Source organism: Zootoca vivipara, chromosome 7 (genome assembly GCF_963506605.1).
Source record: "Zootoca vivipara chromosome 7, rZooViv1.1, whole genome shotgun sequence".
In the NCBI taxonomy this organism is placed as follows: Eukaryota; Metazoa; Chordata; class Lepidosauria; order Squamata; family Lacertidae; genus Zootoca; species Zootoca vivipara.
In genome coordinates, this window is record NC_083282.1 from 67,387,940 (window position 1) to 67,409,279 (window position 21,340).

The 21,340-nt window shown below is 42.3% G+C and overlaps 1 protein-coding gene across 7 annotated transcripts in view; it reads left to right on the top strand.

Annotated features, from left to right (window-relative positions):
* TOX2 (TOX high mobility group box family member 2) overlaps positions 1 to 21,340 on the top strand; it is a 220,867-nt gene that overhangs the window by 186,874 nt on the left and 12,653 nt on the right. For all 7 annotated transcript variants that reach the window (XM_035123036.2, XM_035123039.2, XM_035123035.2 and 4 more), the window contains one exon: positions 18,043 to 18,123. In XM_035123036.2, coding sequence (XP_034978927.1) covers positions 18,043 to 18,123 — 81 coding nt within the window. The remainder of the gene's footprint in view (positions 1 to 18,042; positions 18,124 to 21,340) is intronic.

The following is a 21,340-nucleotide window of genomic DNA, read 5'->3' on the forward strand; positions in this document are numbered from 1 at the left end:
GCGGGAGAGATTGAGCATAGTCCAAGGAAAAGTGGATTTTGAAGAGTAGGAAAGCATAAAGGGCTACATGAAAGCAGATGCCTTTTACCTGCTTCAAAACAATTTTAAAAAGCTGTAAAAGCTGCTTCAGACATGACAGATGGTAGTTACTAAGCATTTCAGAGGCACAGTCTTAAGTCCCTAAAACAATCTTACGTGCATGTTTTACGGCAGCACATGTAAAAGTTCTGAACGTATTGTATATATTTCCTCTGTCTTGCTTCTTTTGCTAAAGTCATATAGAGCTATATACTCCGTGGGCATATTTCTGCAGTGCGGTTGATCTCTGCTTTTGGCACACTGGGATCTGGATTGTGTAGAAGGAATAATAGATTAGTTCCTGGATGGCTTTGCTTTTGATTTGTCTGGGATTAGCATTTGACATTTGATCCCTTCATCCTATCCCTAATTCAGCATTATTCCCTCCACACAGTTAAGTTCACATGGAAAGAGTGGTGCTATACGCATTGTCCCCAGGCAAGGTATAGCTCACCACCATCCTGTCCACACATTCTGGGCTTCTCCGCAAAAGAAACCCTTCTAAGCATGCATTTGCTCTCTCCATAAAGTCATAGAATTGTTTTTCTGTGGTGACCCACCCTGGGATCTTTGGATGAGAGGTGGCATATAAATATAATAATTAGAAAATGGAGTTGGAAGGGACCCCAGGAGTCATGCAATGCAGGAATCAGAACTACGTAATCTCTGACATACGCTTTAAAACCTCCAGTGAACAAGAGTCTGCCTTCTTCTGCAGTGGTCCATTCCACCGCTGAACAGCTCTTACTGTTACAACGTTCTTAGTAATGTTTAGTTAGAATCTCCTTTCTTGTAATTTGAATCCATTGGTTCGCTTGCTCCATCTTCTATGTGTATGATTGTGCAGAATTCCCAACCACGAAAAGAGCATGTGCATGTTCAGAATGCTTTACTTTTTGCAGGCAATCTCCAAATGTGGCAGCATGCTTGTGAATAACAGGATGGCAAAACACTGAGAGTCCTTTCTGGACCAATGAGCTTGGTTATGAAGGAGCTTGTGACTAGGAATATGTTTCATAGTTGGGTCTCTGTAAGTTAGCAAGATACAAGCTTCAGCCTGGCACCTCCCAACCCCTTTGCATTTTTGTGGAGAGGGGATTATGGGTGGGGCTGGGAGTCATGGTGTTTACATGCAATTCCTTAGTCACTGGAAATGGACGCAGCCCTTGCTGGAGTGGCAAGGGATGCTGGTGACTAGTGGGAGGTGGACAATCTCCTTATTTTCATGGGAGATTACTCTTCCCTGAGATCATTCTTCCGGGAGTTTGTTTTATCTTCTTCATCTCATGCTGGGAATCAGAGCAGTCACTGGTTTGCTTTGTTTTGTCCAAGCCTGATTCATACAACCATGTCCATCATATGGTAACATGCAATAACCACACAGCTCAACTGATCACAGCATAGGTTGTGCTTTGCATGCAGAAGATCCCAGGTTCATTCCCCACATCTCCAGTTAAAAGGAGCCAGAGGCAGTGTGTTGTAGAAGTTGGAGCATTGGTCATAGGCCTGTGTTCCTATAACTGCTCTTGCCCTGAAGCTTATTGGGTAATCTGGGGGCTTTATTCAACCAAACCTACCTAGTGGGAATGTTGTTAGGATAAAAGCAGGACATTTATGTCACCCTGAACTCTGTGGAGGAAGGGTGGGATAAAATGTGAAAAAACAGTAACAAAGATGGAAGAAGAAGAGTTTGGATTTGATATCCCGCTTTATCACTACCCGAAGTAGTCTCAAAGCGGCCAACATTCTCCTTTCCCTTCCTCCCCCACAACAAACACTCTGTGAGGTGAGTGAGGCTGAGAGACTTCAAAGAAGTGTGACTAGCACAAGGTCACCCAGCAGTTGCATGTGGAGGAGCGGAGACACGAACCCGGTTCCCCAGATTACGAGTCTACCGCTCTTAACCACACTGGCTCTCCACACTGAGACCTTTGAGAGTTACTGCCAGTAGATGATAGTGCCATACATGGGCTAGTGGTCTGGCTCATTACGAAGTAGCTTTTCATGCAGCTGTCAATGATTTTCTTGCCATGTGAGCAGAGAACTTGCCACATGGGTAAACCCAACCTCAACTGATCAGGCAAACTGGCTGCTTCCTTATAAGTGAAGAGACCTTGAACCATTATCCATTTGTTTAGGAAGGCTTGATATAAAACAGTTTTAAGAACTTCCTTTGGAAGCAGCTGATTTCAGCAACTGGGTTTCTGTTTTTATAATTTTATTTTGAGATTTATTTGTTTGTAGTTTAATCACTACAAGTTAAATCACCTGAGCAATCTTTGCAGATTAATTGCTAATTTTCTGTACCTAGTTTGCTGGATTAGCAGTCGTAGAAATTCTGCTTAATTGTCATGAAGATAGAAAAAGACAAGTGGTCAGGAACCCAGGGCTTGGAACGCAGAAGACTAGAGTTGGTGTCTTGTCAAGTCATGCATATTGGATATCAGCTGATTTTTTTTTCATCAGCACAATTTCATTTGGCATGGCAGTCTCTTAAGCAGCCCCCTATAAATTTCACTCTGCAGTGCACCACTATTCACACTGTTCACTGTATACAGGCTAACAAAGGAAAAGTCTTTCCTCTCGCAGCCATGATTAGTCTACAACTTGGCAAGCCAGGGCGCTTAATATTTCCCTACAGCTGGCTGGGTGTTGGATATGTATTATTTTGATGTGCACTAAACCAGGCACTGCTACAAACTGTTCAGCACACAGAGGGTTAAGTTTTTGCGGGCTGCTAAATGGCTGCATACACTTGAAGTATCAAAGCCAGGGAGGTTTATGTGCTTTGGAACAGGTGCTGCTGCTCCCACAAAGCAAATTTGCTTTCCTCCCAGTGACGAAGTAAACAAAGTGAAGCTGGCTTCTTTTTCATTGCTGCTTTATTAGTTTAGTTTAGTTCTTGCTCACATTTATGACAAAGCAAACCTAGAGAGGAAAACCTCATCTTTTTTTCCTAATGCAAAGGGGTGTGTGTAAAATAACAATAATAACACAGGGCTGTGTTCAATGTAGATGCTGCTGCCTTTTGTCTGCCTTTTTGCCAAGATTGTCTCTCCAATATTTTTGTTTGTCAATTGTGCCTTCTGTCATATCGTTCCTCTTTCTTCTTCTCTTCCCAGCCTCTTCACAATGAATCTTCATTTTCTCGCTGACACACTTATATCTAAATTCCTCATTTCCTGCCTTTTTTATTTATATCTGTTGCTTGGTGATTTGATCATGCTGTGGAATACAGGATTAGCAATCTCCCCGTCCTTGGGTTTTCATCAAGGACACCTGTTCTGCAAGTTGCACAATTTCCTCCCTCGCCTTAACCCTTTCAAGCATTAGTCTTACTCTGCACAAATGGGGACAGAGGGGGGAGCTCCCAACTTTGAATGCCTTCACTACTCTGCCTCTGTGCTTTTGAGTACATTATAATCTTCATTCTTTACCAGCTGGCATAGCCTTTCCTAAGAGGCTTACACAGGAATCTAAAGGATGTGCCAGTGAAGAAAAAATAATAATTATTATTATATTACTCTTTGAACCTTGCAGATAGTTTAGCAGCTGTTCCTGTAGAGATAGTTTGTATTTGACTAAAAAATAAAATGCTAATTCAGCTGTTATCATCCAGCGAAGTACCTGCCCCAAGTAATCTGCTTTCAGCTCCCTGCTTCCTCTTTAAAAGCTCACAGAATGCATTGCCACAATGTGTATTTTCTCTGCCTTAAAACAAATCTCTCCCTAAATTCGCAATGATACCAAGTAGACTGATTTGACATTAGCTGTAGCAGATCTTAATTCTAGATTGAAATAAAGTCATCTAATCAGACAAAGACGGCTCTGCCCTGCTCTGGACAAGAAATAGGGCTTTGTTTTACTTTATTTATTTATTTATTTATTTATTTTAGTGCCAACTGTTGTAAGCAGAAATCAAGAAGCTTAAAACTGATTAATAGTAGCACCATCTAGAGGAACTGGGACTGTCCAGATCTGTTCCAAGGTGTCTTGACCAGCTTGGCTTCAGCTTATAGCAATGACCACAGCTTCGCCCACCATTATATATGGGTCTATTTCATTGAAATTGGATAGATGATGCCAATATCTGCTAACCCAAGCCTTAAGATCTCCTGGTGGTCATTTAATTACTTATGGTATCAACTTTTTAATTCTCTGGTAATTGTGATGTTTCTTCCTGCAGTTCTCACACTCTCCTAATATTACTTCCTATATATGCAAAGGGGGGGGGGCAAATGTCTGTTAGCCCACCCTTTCTTTAATAACTGCAGCTATCCCCAAGTCTTTGGCTGCCTATTTCTTATATTTGGCAACACCTAGATGTGATGATTTGATTCTCCTTAATGCTTTTCACCAAGTGACAGGCACATCTTGCTTTGACACCTTTCCCCCTAAAGGCTCCGAGCTATTTATCTGTATTGATGGAGTCGACCATTTCTGACTATTTCATTTTTCTCCTTTAATGTGAGCCAACTCACTCCGACTGTGTACCCTGACACTGAACTTCCAATTGTTCATCATTGCTCATCCTGCATCACTTACATGAGATTATTAAAACTCCAGGGCATTTACACTTTATGCTGCCCCCCCCCCAATATATGGTCTGTCTTTCTAGTTAACTCTTTTAACTGTTGTGAAAAGCAGAAAACCACCATTACTGTAAATGGTGAGGGCAGGGAAAATGTTTAGCTTCTGCCTCCATTCTGGCCATGCAGCAAGCACATCATGGCTCAGTTTGGACATAATGCTCAACCATATTTTAGCACTATAAAGACGAGCTTGCACATGCCTTGTGCTTGCAAGCTCTCTCCTCTTCCCCACATATGCAAGGGGGAGATCAGAAGCTTTAGAATTAACCACAGTGCTCTGTGATATCTGAACTATATAAACTGTGATTTGTTGCAAGTATCATGATTTTGAAATGACCTAAGATTGAACTGTGGTTTGAGAATCCAGTCTGTTAACAAATCAGAGTTAGTTGACAACTTGATATCACCTCAACCCATGTTCCTAGATCTAAATTTGTTGAGGCAATACAAATGTGGAGATTGGGAGGGTCATTTCTGGGTGAAAATTGGCAGGAAATGGGAGGGATAGTTATCCTTCTCCCTCTCCTAGCCAGGCCTATTTCCAGACTTTGAGCTTGAAGTCAGGGAGTTACTATGTTCCTGTATTAATGTTACAAGGCAAACAGAGGGTTGGGAGCCACTTATTTGCATTGAAATTAGCATTGCCATATGGATTTTGCCAGGATTTTGGATGTACCACCTGGTTCCCAGTTTGATTTGATTTTCTTTTTAGCCCAGTTTATACCCTCAGAGAGCTGAAGATACAAATATAGTCCGCAGGCAATATTCTGCCAAACTGTGTAGTGAGAAACCAGCCTTCTCTCGCCCCCCATTGTTCTTTGCTAATGAAGGAAGTCACTACTGTGACTGACATGAAAGGGGAACAATGAGATCCTGGGCATACTCACAGAGGTAGAAGAACACTAAGTTACAAATTGTCCCTTGAAATGTCTGGAAATTGAATTTCCTGATTCCTTTCAAAGCTTTTATTCCCCCCCCCTCCACCAGATCTCACCTCTGCCCATACAAAACAGTGGAGAAATTCAAAACTTCAGCATATGATTACCAGCAACATGGCCCCCACCACTACCAAGCAATGGTAGCATCAGAAATGTTTCTTGAACATTTTCCATGCTTCCAGCTGTGTGCTATAATACTAAACTAGGAATGGAGGGAACTGGGATCTGTGCATATGTCATAAAGGTAAAGGGGCCCCTGACCATCAGGTCCAGTCGTGTCCGACTCTGGGGTTGCGGCGCTCATCTCACTCTATAGGCCAAGGGAGCCGGCGTTTGTCCGCAGACAGCTTCTGGGTCATATGGCCAGCATGACAAAGGTGCTTCTGGCGAACCAGAGCAGCGCACGGAAACGCCGTTTACCTTCCTGCCGGAGCGGTCCCTATTTATCTACTTGCACTTTGATGTGCTTTCGAACTGCTAGGTGGGCAGGAACTGGGACCGAACAACAGGAGCTCACCCCGTTGCAGGGATTCGAACCGCCGACCTTCTGATCAGCAAGCCCTAGGCTCTGTGGTTTAACCCACAGCTCCACCTGGGTCCCTATGCATATGTCATATAGGGTTGAAAGGACACCATCAATGGATAGATGCACAAGGGAGTAATGGAGTATGCAAAGTGGAGGGCTGTGGCTCTCCAGATGTTGTTGGACTTCAACCCCCATCAGCCCCAGCCAGCACAATGGTTGGGGATGATGTAAGTTGCAGTCCAACAACATCTGGAGAACCACAAGTTCCTCTTCTCTGTCCCAAAGGTTTCATTCAAAGGCACTGTATTTCCACCCTGCCCCTCTGCTCTCTGCTTGTTATTCAAGACCTATAGTTTGTCCCATTATAAATGCAGCCATGGAGAATGCAAAGTTCTATAAATGGGAACTAAACAGGCAGGTGTTTTTCCCATTGCATCTCAAATGGGAAATTATTGGGGGAAGATACCTAAGAGAAATGCTTGCACATTTATTACTTTTTTAAAAGTGTTTCTTCCATTACTGTATAATAGCTGATTGAAAAGTATTGTTTGCAAGTTGTGACAGCACTCATCCATTCAATTCCAGACTACTTCTCCCAAGGCTCTGGTACTACTGGGCTTATCCCAGAAATATCCTAAAACCGTTCTGCGTATCTTGTCAATCACCACATTCTGCAGTAGTGCCTTTAGGTATGCTTACTGACAGCTAGTTTTATTTAAATGATAACTTCAGAGTGGTTCCCATTTACAAGATACCACTCATTTTTACATTTGCAAGCCTCAAATTTATTACTTCTAGCTTGAAGTAGCCTGGAGCATTGCAAGGCCATTTAATTATGCTGATACTGCTTTTCTTGATAGGTTTCCCCTATTGCTGCAACAGATATGGCCATTGCTACTGAAAAAGTCCATAACCCAATGGTATACACTGTACAGCATGCTGTGGATGTAGAAGATCCCACTCTCAGTCCTGGGCATCTGTAGGTAGAGCTGGAAAATGGTCCCCTCTGAAACCACTGCTTAAAACTTACACAAGAGCCCATTACTCACATTCAGGGAAGCACCGTAACTCAGGACCCAGAAAGTTCAACACCTGGTATCTCTAGTTAATAAAAGGGTCAGGTAGCAAGTGATACGAAATACTTCTGCCTGAAACCCTAGAGAGTTTCTGCCAATCAAAAAAATCCAATACTGAGCTAGCTGGACAAATAATCTGACGCGGTTATAAGGTGATTTCCTATTTCCCTTTAGGGCAAGGCCTGCAGCTCAGTGGTCGAATGTGTGCTTTACATGGTGAAGACCCCAGATTCAGTCTCTCATTTTGGGCTGGTTGAACCCCCTGTCTGATTGTTTGTTGTTGTGTTCATACCGTATATAAACTTAACAGGGTACATCTAAGTAAGCACTTCGCTCCTGTACTGTTTAGACTTGAATGACTCCCTTATGAACACTTCTGCCAGCGAGAACCCAGAGTGCGCCTCAGTTTTCTGTGTAGACAAACTCCAGAGGAATATGCATGTTAGCAGAAAGAGCATACCTCTATGAATCCTACATCATGCATGTTATAGCGTCACGGCTAAGAGACTGGGGCTTGTATCCAGTGTAGGGCTAAGTAACTGTCCCATCCATGCAAAGATTTCCACTTGTGCAATTGGACTCCTCCTGCTTTTCCTGTGCATGTTCTGCAGCCCTCCCCAAATCTGCTCCTGAGGCTTGGGGGGGGGGGGAGAGAGAGCCAGAACAGGTTTAGGGAGTACACGGGCAGGGGGAAGGAATAGAGGGGAATCCTGTTGTCCAAGTGCACTATTTGCATTAATGGGATGATACAAATGTTAATTGTGATTAGCAATTGCCTGTAAAAGCTAAATTCGCAATTGAACAGTTAGTCTCTAAGGATCCACCGCACTTCTTTTGACTTCTACTTAGAGGTGGAAGAGCTTCTGCTTTGTTCAACAGTCACATGAACTGTTCTTGAGTTCACTCTTCTTTGAATATCTGTAAGGATAATTAAATGCTCCTCTTCATGGGACGCGGGTGGCGCTCTGGGTTAAACCACTGAGCCTAGGGCTTGTCAATCAGAAGGTCGGCGGTTCGAATCCCCGCGACTGGGTGAGCTCCTGTTGCTCGGTCCCTGCTCCTGCCAACCTAGCAATTTGAAAGCACATCAAACTACAAACTACAAACATCAAACTGGCGGGAAGGTAAACGGTGTTTCCATGCGCTGCTCTAGTTCACCAGAAGCGGCTTGGTCAGTGATGGCGAACCTATGACACGCGTGTCAGACGCGACACGCAGAGCCCTCACTGCTGGCACGCGCCCCATCGGCCCATTCACGCTGTTGTTGTTTCCCCCCCCCCATTTGTTCTCCCGCTTCTCCTACAGTTTGTCTCCACTGTTAAAACGCAGATTCTTTTTTGTTGTTGCTGCTGCTGGTAGCCAGAGATTGGTTTTTAACCCTTTCTGTGCTGTTTTTTCTGGCGCTTTGGCAGACTATGATTGGGTGTAACAGCATTTGTTTTTTAACCCATTCTGTGCTGGGTTTTTTGGCGCTTTGGCAGACTATGTCGGTGCTGCGTGTTAGTTTCAGCGAATGTATTATTCGTCATTTATTTCTGTTCTCTTCCCCCCCCCAGCACAGCAGCTTTGGGGCATCCCCCCCAAAAAGCAAAGCAACTTTTGCACCCCCCAAAAAACCCTCCAAAACTTTGGTCAGCAGCTCCCCCCCAAAAAGCCCAACAACTCTGGGCACTTTGTGATAAATAAGGGGTTTTTGGTTTGGTTAGGTTAATTAATTAGTTTTTGGTTTATTAAATACAGTTATATATTACAATTATACATTTTTGTTATTTAAACTATAAATATCGCAAAACTATGGTTTTTTTCTCAAAGTGACACACCACCCAAGTTATGCTCGATTTTTTGGCAAATATTGACACACCAAGCTCAAAAGGTTGCCCATCACTGGGCTTGGTCATGCTGGCCACATGAACTGGAAGCTGTATGCCGGCTCCCTCGGCCAGTAAGTGAGATAAGCGCTGCAGCCCCAGAGTCGTCTGCGACTAGACCTAATGGTCAGGGGTCCCTTTACCTTTACCTTACTTCCTCTTCAGTTTGATCCTCCTTTCTCTCTTGGAACAAACTAAGGTTCTGAATTGTCGCTTGTGTGCAAAATGCTAGAAGGGGAAGTGTATGAAAATTTACTTGCTCATTCAGCATCTCTGGTTCCTGCAGTATCTCCACCACTGTGTGTGGTACTCTGCCACGATGAGGTTAAAGAGGAGAGTCACTTTTATTTATTTCATGAATGTCTCACTTGCCATGAGGCATTCCAGAACTATTTAAAATATAGGAATAGCATATTAGAATCATAAAATTATAGAGTTGGAAGGTACCCCCAAAAGTCATCTAGTCCAGCCCCCTGCAATGCAGGAAACTCCATCCCCTATTCAATTTGAAACCGTACCAGATCCTGTTTAGCTTTTCAAATGTGCTGGCAGTTTTTTACAGCACTACTAAAACAGTTACATATGATGTGATACAGGAGGAGAATTTTAACGTGAGAAGCCCAGTTTCCTTAGCATTCATTAGTTACACTATACAGCATTGCTCTATTTGAAACAAGCAGGCTGGAATCCAAAGTTTACCGATAACAGCTACTCCTGTCGTTCAGCATGTGCGCTTGACATAGAGCGGTTCTGTGGGCGTCAGCAGGGTTTGGAATAATTGTCTTGTCTAATTAACTGGTTATCAAAACGGAACATTTCATTATGGCACAATTACTAGTTGCTTTGCTTAGATACAGAGGCGGCAGGATTGTGACTCTGACATATGCTTCCATCAACTCTGATTTCTCCCTCCTCCCAATAATCAGTAACATATTTGCTCCTTCCCAACACCCACCCAGTCCTTTAATGACTAATGAATGCTCCAGATGACGAATAGAAAAATAAACCCACAGGCATGGCAGATTATCTGGGGAAACATGCAGAATATTTTTTTTTTTAAAAAAAATATCTTTAAATCTCATAAATGTCTGGAATTAATATCTTTGGGGGAATAGATGATTAAATTAGAAAGAAGGCTAGTTCAGTCAGTATTTAAATGAATCTCCTTGCAAAGCTCTTTTAACAGGGATGGTTTTTAAGCAGCCCTGGTAGGAAGTGCTGTTCAAATTTTGCTCTGTATTTTTGGGGTGTCAAGTGGGGTTTTAGCCACACACTTCTCATTATTAGAGTCAATAAGATGCCACAGTAAGTACAGTTTCTAAACAGGGCCACAGGTAAATCATGTTAACACATGAAAAGCAAATAAGTCTTTCTGCAAGTGAAAGTTTGTCTGTCAGCACAGTTGTTTTAAAAGGGCACACAGGTAGATACTATGCTTTCATATACAGAAGTCAAATAAGCAAATTACCAGATCTGTCTGCAATGCAAGGGCGAGATTATAATAGCATAAAGGGTTAAAATGATAGGAATAACAATATAAGCAATAAGCAATAACAATAATAATTGTTAGAATGAGCAATTCTAATATTTATAGAGAGGAAGGCAATAGAACTTTCAATTGTCTGGGGTTTAGTTTGACTTTGAAAGGAAATTTCACTTTTATCTACCAAATCGGGGGGTGGGGGCGGGAATGAAATGATCGGAAGTGACAAAACTGTCTTATGCATTGTGTAATCAAAAAAGAAGCATGGAAGGTTAACTCTTAGAGGAGGAACAGGAATATTCATTGCTATATTGTCAACAGTTATTATTGCTTTTGTTATTCTTTAACTGCCAAAGGTGGTGGGCCTGTTGTGGGAAAAATCCCACCCAACTGGCTTTTTGATCTCCAGTTACACCCTCCACCTCTTTTTGTGTTCTCAGCAGGTGGAGCAGGAAGGGGGAAAGCAGAAAGGGGACAAGGTCCCCTGCAGAATCTTGTGTTCCAGCTCTTAACTGATTCATTCCAAGCCTTAAATATAGGTCCTCTGGACAACGTTCAACATTTTCTTCATTAGGTAAAGGTAAAGGGACCCCTGACCATTAGGTCCAGTTGTGACCGACTCTGGGGTTGCGCGCTCATCTCGCATTATTGGCCGAGGGAGCCGGCGTATAGCTTCCAGATCATGTGGCCAGCATGACAAAACCGCTTCTGGCAAACCAGAGCAGCACATGGAAACGCCGTTTACCTTCCCGCTGTAGCGGTTCCTATTTATCTACTTGCATTTTGACGTGCTTTCGAACTGCTAGGTTGGCAGGAGCTGGGACCAAGCAACGGGAGCTCACCCCGTCACAGGGCATGGTAAAATCTAAACTATGTGCTGCATGTTGAATCATTTTCGTACTGCGGAGACTCGTGGTATTCCAGTTTGAACTAACCATCTGGCTCTCAATCAATTACATTTAAATCAGTGTACCACAAAACCACAATGAGTGTGCCCTTTTGAGGATCCTGGAAAGTGGATATTTTGCAGCGTTATAAACAAAAAGCATGTTCTATTGGAACAGAAGGCAATCTTTTAATGGTTTGAAATGCAGAACCTGTATCCATTTGGACAACAAAGAACAGAAACTGGAGAAGGTTTCTATCTATAGTTGAGTTCCCCCCTTAACTTGCAGAAAAATAATGAGGGATCAAGCCAGCCTCGTAGTTGATGCCCACGCAGCACTTGCCAAAGACTAGCAGTGGGAGGTTGGAATGGGCTGAGCAGATGCTCAGCGGATGCCTTCCCCACCTTTGAGGTGATTGCTGGAAGCTGTGCTTGTCATAGAAAGCCTGCCAACCTCCTCCTTACCTATAATTCTTGCTATTAGTTGCCAGATAGATTAAGAAGGGATGGTAGGAGGGAAAGTGGGAGGTACGTACACATGTGCACAAAAGGGGTGGGAGGGTAAACATACCCCCTCCTCCCCTGCCCCTTCACAAGTTGCGCATGTGTTTGTATGTAATGCATACTGTGTGTTCAGGTTTGTGCATGACATTTGTATGCATTTGAGAGCATACCGTGTGTGTGTGTGTGTGTGTGTGTGTGTGTGTGTGTGTGTGTACACGTGTGTGCACACACAAGCATTTCTATTTTATTTTTTGTGATAGGTGGAGTATGCTGGCCCAGTTGCAATCTTTTACTGAGAACATATATGCACAGCCCACAGTGAATTATTGTGCATTCCCCCTTTTATTCTCTACTACAGTTACATACCAAAGGAAGAGTCAAAACAGTATTAAGAAAAAGGCCTGTCAGAATTGTGGGGTGCGGTTTAAAAGATATATTGAAGTTCATAGTGACATTCATATTGAGGGGCTGTTCATGGTTAGCATGGTCAGATTCACCTGCTCACAAACATGTGATTATGGTTGATAGGAGTAAAATGCGAAGGCAGAGTGTCTTGTAGCCTTCAATACCAATTAAAAGAAAACAACAACAACACACATTCAGTAAGTTCCATCAGACTGGTGGGAGGAAGGAGGGAACAGGAGTGCTTGTGTATCCTGGAGTGAGATGAAGCCCTTCAAGAGAACTGAGCTTTTGCTTGTTGCTAGCTCCACCAATTAGCTTATATTTATAGCATTAAGTTCCAGTCCAGTCCAGGTAATCTGCACGTAATAGAAATCCCAGAGCAGTGATCCTTGATATATTGGGGCCGCACCAATATCCCTTAACAGATGGTCTGCACGGTTAATTCTAACAGTGCCACCCACCTTTTGAGGGATAGAGTGGGGACTGAATCTAGCCCTGCCTTTCTCCCTTTTTGCAATCTAGCATGGGGTCAGTGTGTGTGTGCGTGTGTGTGTAAGTAATTGTGCACAAGGATCAATAGTTCAGGACTTTAATCAAAAAATTGTCAATTGAAGCTTAAGGCCCAAAGGCCTCGTTTGTCAAACAAAAGAGTTTTATATTACTTGAGTGAAATTTTTAAACGGAGACAGGAAGGGCATCCCTCTCGGATGGGAGCTGGTGCTTAAAGCCAATGGTACCACATGCCAGTGACTACGTATGCTGCTGATAGTGTGACTTGTGGAAGACTCCCAGTGGCATGCCAAAAATCAGTGTGTGCAAAGTGTTCACGACTGACTTGTGCACACACACGGTAACCTTCCATATTTGCAAGAGGAGCCAGCCTCACCACGGGCAGTCATGAGAATTAGCCCAAGGAGAATGTGGTCAGAATCCCAAATATAATTCAGCTGCTAAGAGCAGCCTGGATGTAGTTATAAGGTCTAAAATTAGTAGCTAAAACCATATCACCTTCTATGGCAGGTTTATGACTCATAGCTCTATTTTTACTTTACAGATGGACACAGATTACAGAAACTTTATTTATATCCGAAACAAAATGCATGTCTTTCAGTAGATCTGTGGATCAGGGCTTCAGTTTTACAAGCCCAGTTTGGTGCTGCTGGTTGAGTATTAAAACATATATTTTTGCTGATACTATTTTGACAAAAGTTCTAGTCATACATTCCTTTAGTGCCTGCAAGGCAGCCTTGCCCCTGACTTTGCAGCCACTTCCTGGAAAAAATGGCGAGCGGCTCACAAATGACTGTAAAGGAAGTGAAATGCACAAGCTCCTGTTCATGGGTAGGGATTACATGCAATTGGGACACCTTGCTGACAACCATGCACATGGCGTGCTTATTTCAGGACAGGGATGTGTCTTGGGGAATGAGGCTAAACAGTTGGCCTCACTTTACAGTGACTGCACAATTCCCCTGCACACAAGAAAAGCATGAATAGAGCAAAAGGCATATTAATTTTATGGAACAGAAAATTCCAGTAATTTCATACTTTCCCTTTGCCAGTCTTGATTAGTTCGGTCTCAGCACTGAGCAGATAAACAAATAATTTTAGAGAAAGCTATGCTTTAAAGAAATATTCCATGGGATCTCCATTCATTTGGATAGAGTTGAGCTCCATATTCTGCCTGAACTAGGGATTGTGCTCTATATGTTTTAAAGAAGGCGTTTGCAAGGGCAACATAAATAGATCACTGGCAATTTATTTGACTGTATGGAACACAAATGTCGCCCTCCCACTTCCTGTTTTCTTGAAGAAGAAAAGAGGACTCCCAGATAGGGCTGTGCATCAGATTCATCCAAGGTCCAAATCAAATAAGGTTGATTCAGGAAATCAGGGCATTGGTCGAGTCAGGTTGAGAGACCCCCAGGTCAACATGGCTCATTAGGCTTCTGAGATTGATGCAAAGCTTGAAGGGGAGGGGGCTTGATGGGAAAAGAAAAAGCAGGCATGGGGCAGGGAGGAGAAATCACGAAAGGGAGAGACCTACCAGGCAGCTGCATCTTCGTGGGAGAGGGGAATGGATGCTTTTCTCAGCCAGCCTCTCCTTCCCACAAGACTTCTCCATCTTTCCACCCCAGCTGATTAGCAAAACGATTTGATCTGCCAGTTGCTGTTCCTTGCCAACCTGCAATGAAGCCCTTCACAATGGGGTAGAATCCTGCAAGGCTGAATCTTTCTGCTTACCAACCCACTCCTCTGTCAGGAAGGGGGAGGCAAGGACACAGCATCTCACTCCACCCCAGCCTCCCAATCATATGTTGAGAACAGGGTTTTAAGAAGCCTTAGCCCTACCCCTAAATTGCTTTGAGGATGGATGTGGGGTAGGGCGGTCGGCCCCCAGGTTTTCGTCACAGAACACAGTGGCCTGTTCCTGGGGCCACAGATCAAGAAGTCTGTGCACAGCCCTACTCTTAGGTAAGGGAAGGCTGATAACTGCTGAATTGGCTGGCTGTTAATATTTCATCCTTCAGTAACCAAATATCATAATTTTTGTCTCTGAACAGTTGATATTCTGCAGCTCATTACAGCAGTGAACAGTTAATTGCATAACATTCTTGTAAGGCCAACATGAATGATTATGAGTTGAAAATGTGATTTTGGCAGTAATATGCTATCAACCCGCTACAAAAAATCAATAAGTAAAATGATCATTCTTTAACAGTGAAGATTTTTGTATTGTCTCTTTCATCCCTGGCTCTCAATATACTTTCAGCCTCTACCTGTCACCCTCAACAGACATACACACACTTCTGGGTGGAAGAAATATCATTTGCTGGTGGTATTGTACCTTGTGCAGGAAAATCAGGAGTTACTTTCTCTATGTAGCTGCATCTACATGACTGCTCCAGGTTGGACGTATATCGAGAAACTACACCAGCCCTTTGTGGTTTGAGCTGTACCCTTGAAAATCCAAATCTGACTTGCAGATGCGCAACGATGCTTCTTCTATAGATATTTGCATAGTTTAGTGTCTGCACTTATATTGACCAAGATTAATAACATGCTTGCCTTCCTTGCCCTGAGAGCTTTAAAGGGCTTTGGAGGAAGGATTTGTACATGAAAATAAGTATCCTATCCATATGAGTGGCTCATGTAGCCCTTTGAAAAGAAAAGACAAAAGTTGAAGTTGTCTGTTCCCCACACCAGTTCCTTTCTGCTTAATATTTTCTAAATTTACTTTAAAAAAATATCTTTTTGGCAGTGCATTATGCTTCTTGAGTATGCTTCAGCATTATACACCAAACCTATTTTGTTGTTTTTAATGGTCTCCTTAGGTTCCCCATGCTCTACAGTAAGGCTATCCCCTTTTGTGTGAAACTGAACTGCCCTGAGAGTATAGGGTATAGAGTGGTGTATAAATTCCATAAATAAATAAATAAACCGGAAGCTGTGGGAGATCAGATCTTGTCAGTTTCGCTACTCCTTCAACATTTGGGACATGAGCAAATGGCTTCAATTTAGGACAGTGGAGTTCAAGATTCATTCCCCTGCTCTTGTTGTCTTTCCCTGTTATGTTTGAACAGTCATAAGATTATCTACACTGGGAGAGAGAATGTTCTCCAGAAGCAACTGCACATGGAACCCAATGAAATGCATGATTAATCTGATTAATACATTCCTCACTATCATTTCATATACCTGTTTGTCCTGGATTTAAGAGTTTGCTGCATATGAACATCAATTCAATTTAAGATTATGAAGATCAAATGTTGGTTAAGCTGCTACTTCTCACATTTTACCTTGAGAAACAGGATCATTATCTACAAAAAACTGCAACTTCTCCCTGGAGCTAAATCTGTCTGAGTGTAACTAAAGTAAATTTTTAAAAGTAGGAAATTTATTCACTGACAAACCTGATATCCTCTTGGGAGTCTTCTGAAGAAATTGGGGTGGGTTTTTGAAGCTCAAATTGGCTTCACTTGTTAACCACAAAGCAGTTTTTTTCTTGTTAAGAAGTTTGGAAACCTTCATTTCAGCTACATATAAATGGCCTAAATCTAGTTTTTATCTCATGTAATTTTTATGCAAATGAAAACATCCCAATTGCTGAGATGTTCTAATAAGATGAGGACAGCTGGAGGAGATGTGGTTGTTTTTTTAGTCTGGTTTCCCAGAATGAATATTAACATTGGGTTGCTATCCAATGATAATAGACAAATTTTCATTGGACTCCTCTCTTGGTAGTTATGCTGTACAGCATTTGACATCACAAGTATCTGATTTTGGATTAGGCAGCTAACAATTGTTCAAAACGAAACGATTTGGATCTAAGCTTAGTCACACTTAGAGTAGACCCATTGAAATAAACGTGACATAATTTAGTCCCATTTATTTAAGCAGATCTGACTTAAGTGTAGGCAGTAAGTTGAGCTCATGTTTCATTCACATTGAAACTCATCTGGTCCTTATTGGTTATGAGCTTAAACAGAAATTCATACCAGTTCTAGTTACAGAAATGGTAATGATACATAACATTATGGTTTGTCATACTATACAAAGTTAAGTTTACTTCTTCACTTCTCTAGGAACTCATCTAGAAATCTGGTTGATTTCAGGGCAAATGAAGTGGGTTCATATCATTGCCAACATGCAGCAGTATAGCTCATTTTTGTGATGGCTTTTTCTGTTTGAAAAAGAAACATTCAAAAAGTTCACACTCAGAGATTTCTAGCTTGTCAGCCTCCAAGCCTATAAATCCAAGTCCTGGATGAGGTGGGCGTTCTATCTGTCAATTGAGTGCCATCATGACATATGAAACGCAAGGCTATGTATTTTAAGGAATCTATCTTATCACCATAGATTTTCTTACCTCGAAAACACCAGAAGGACAAGTACTATGAATATCATGGTTGCTAACACAGAGAATCCTGTCCCTTAAAATGTTGTATACTGCCCCAGGATGACTCAAACAATGTAAAAAAACCAACTAAGCAGTAAAACAATACAGGAAGGAATAAAGAAATTCTAACATCAACAACAATAAACTCATCTAATGTAAACTAAAAGTTATAGCAAAGAGCATTTTTACCTTCCTACAGAAGGCAGGGAGATTGTGGGACAACTGGATTTCCTGGAGTTTTGTTGGATAGGGTCTTCCAGAACCCAGGTGCCACCATCAAGAAGGCCCTGCCCCACTTATCCACCCACCTGTTGCGGATTGGATACAGGGAAGGATGTCTCCTGATGACTGCACCATGCAGTTAGACTTACACAGGTGATGGTTCTTTCAGTAACCATTTCAGACCATAATTTTTTTTACACTTTGAACAAGACCCAGAATCTCGACCACTTCAGACAACTAGTTAAGCTATCTCATGTACTGCGGAAGCATACAGATGAAATACAAGATAGCACAATCTATAATGGACCAGGTACCATTTCTTGATTCCAGGTTCTTTTTAATTGTTTAGATATGGTGGTTTTGATTTAGGCCTGCATCCTGTCTTTGGAAATTGCAGACCAACGGCAGTTTCACATCAGCCATACATGAGGTCTCTTCTTGTAACAAATTAAAGCAGGCCATAGTCCCCTTCAGGAATATGCAAGGAGTAAGTCCACAGCACAGTCAGAAAAGTACCATCCTATTCTGTTTGTTTAATTAATATTCTTTTCTTGGGATTTTCAGGCATATAAAAGGAAAACCGAAGCAGCAAAGAAGGAGTATCTAAAAGCTCTGGCAGCCTACCGGGCCAGCTTGGTTTCCAAGGTAACCAGACTATGTTTCATATGTGAATCGCTATGGATGTGGCAATGATAAATTAGTTGCAACTCGTGGAAGTCTCTGGGGAGGAGCAAGTTTATAAGAAATGCACTGTAACCGTGCTATCAAAACTGATTTCAGTGTTAACTACCTTCTGCAAGAGCAAAACGAAATACTTTGTGGCATGGATCAAGGATTACATTGTAAGGATGCCAGCCTCCCCCTCTTACAAAAAAACAGAAACAAAAAAACCCCACCTGGTTTACTGTAGTATATTGCAGTGTTTAGAGTCTGGACTTCTGGGATTACCCCCTGCTGTCACCAGAGTCATAACTTTGATTTGAAGGTCTGGGTTAATACTTGTTTACCCACATAATCAAAGACAGATTGGATCATCTGCAGAGCGATCCCAAATCCCTTAAAGCAAGACAAAACATAACTTTCATTAGGTGGTTTTGTCCACAGTCAAACCATACTGGAGGTTTCGTGTTCTTTGCAAAGCTGTCAGTTCTTTGTAAGCACCATTATGGCCTGGAAGAGCCAAGGGCAGGTTTTGTGAACTTTGCATGCAGCTGATATGTGCTGGATATACATATTTACCCCTTCAAGACTTATTTGCAGCAGCAGAGGATCTGCCCTGGTGACTAGGGCCCAGAGAATTCTGCATTAAATAAATATAATAATAATAATAATAACAATAACAATAACAATAACAATAACAACAACAACAAAAACACAATTTATTATTTATACCCCGCCCATCTGGCCGGGTCTCCCCAGCCACTCTGGGCGGCTTCCAACAGAAGAATAAAACACAATAATCTATTAAACATTAAAAGCCTCCCTGAACAGGGCTGCCTTCAGATGTCTTCTAAAAGTCTGGTAGTTGTTTTCCTCTTTGACATCTGTTGGGAGGGCGTTCCACAGGGCAGGCGCCACCACCGAGAAGGCCCTCTGCCTAGTTCCCTGCAACTTGGCTTCTCGCAACGAGGGAACCGCCAGAAGGCCCTCGGTGCTGGACCTCAGTGTCCGGGCAGAATGATGGAGGTGGAGATGCTCCTTCAGGTATACTGGACCGAGGCCATTTAGGGCTTTAAAGGTCAGCACCAACACTTTGAATTGTGCTCGGAAACGTACTGGGAGCCAATGTAGATCTTTCAAGACCGGTGTTATGTGGTCTCGGCGGCCGCTCCCAGTCACCAGTCTAGCTGCCGCATTCTGGATTAGTTGTAGTTTCCGAGTCACCTTCAAAGGTAGCCCCACGTAGAGCGCCTTGCAGTAGTCTAAGCGGGAGATAACTAGAGCATGCACCACTCTGGCTAGACAGTCTATTATATAAATATAATAAGAATAACAACAACAACAACAACAACAACAACATCATCATCATCATCAAAATCCCATCACTGTCAATTTATATATTGTGTTACATTGTAGAATGTTGGTGTTTTTGTTAGATTCAAGAGTGGTAGTAGCAGGTGATGCAAAGGGAGAGACAGCTTCAGTTGGGGTGTGCCAGAAGGTAAACAAAATAAACCAGTAGGTTGTAGAAGAAGAGACTCCAGCCCACTTGCTCTCTGTTCCACGAGGAACATTAACTGCAGTACATTAACTGCAGCTTGCTATGTCTTCCAAACCCAACAAACTGTGGTCAATCCTAAACTTCAACCAATCAAGTTTATGAAGCTTGTTTTTCAACTAGTTATATTTAGTTACAGTTTATTTTGTGGACAGCGTGCTAAACTGTGGTTAGTTGCAATCAAAAGTGTACTATCTCCTCCTTGTGGCCATGCTAGGGTGATGGAGGGAGTGTGTGAGCCCAATGCTCGCTATAGGTCTTTGGAAAGTCCAGAGCTTTCCCAACTCTTCATGTTGGTGACACATCTTTTAGACATGAATCTTTTCGTACAGCACAGTAATTCAATTTTACTAGCAAACCAGAGCATAAACTAGCCCCTTTCCAGCCCTGGGAGGAGTGCGGGGAGCATTCACGTGACACATCTACACACTGCAGCCGACACACTAATGTGTCGCAACACACAGTTTGAAAAGCTCTGACTCAGTCTTTACCTGACATCCAAATGCAGCCAGTATCTTTGAGCGGCATCTGCTTGCCTACTGTTAAAAAGAGAATGGTACACTAGGTTGACTTCCATTAGATCCAGGGCATAGCAGTGGGAAATATATGCTGAATAGTTGTTTTGTTAAAATAGGTTGGGCAGGATCCTACCTCTAAGGAAACAAAGATGGAGAAGGGATCAATCAACGTACAGATGTGATTGACATCTTGGATCAAATATATTTGTACATGGTTGTCAGTTCATTTGTGCACTTACAATCATGATAGTAAAATTGTTCATGTGATCATTAAGGTCATTTGAAGCTGGCAAGCATGGACCTCTGTTGTTGCCTCAAGCCCTGAAAGAATTTGCAAGCCATACTGGCCCCTCCTTCCTAACATATGCTTCATATTATTTTGTACTACCTGCAGGTTGTGAATTCTCAGTATCTGATATACTGAGTGGAGGACTTCATTTTTCAAATTTAAAAGGATTAGAGGTTAGGAGTGCCTTCTATCCCAAAACATGGGCTTGGCAGGGAGAGCGAAACACTGCCTCTGAGAGCCCATGGAACATTTGCTGCTGTTCAAAGGAATAGGATCTGGATGTGAGGAAGAAAAGAGGGGAACTAGGCCTGCTACTGTAGAGAGGGAAGGAAACTAGGCACTGGCTTTTGATGAATGACATAGCAGAGCAAAAGTAGCTAGAATTTTATATAAATTTATTTAGAAGAAGAATATACTGTTAAATGGAGTGTCAAAGGAAAGAGTTGAGTGAAATTGGGGAGTGGGCCTTGAAGGGCTAAGACTGGCAGGTTTATTCTGTAAATATGTTTGTATTTCTGAATATATCCAGTAGGTGGCTGTTGCCGTGTATACAGTGTGGCTCATTTGCCTTGCGGTTGTTTTTCTTGTCCATAGTAATGGAAGCATTTCTGTGCTGAAGTAGTATTCTGCGCCAGAGCCAACAATTATCGCTACCTGATGTCACATAGATGCATTATAGCAATATGAGAAAGAGCATCTGATGGAGCAATAACTCGTAATGGTGTGCCTGATTAGGTGGCAATGGGAATAGGAAAATAAGAATTATTATCTGCTAGAACAAAGGAGACACTGAGATACAATAATTATTTTTTAAAATTAAAAAAAATCTGTGCTGGT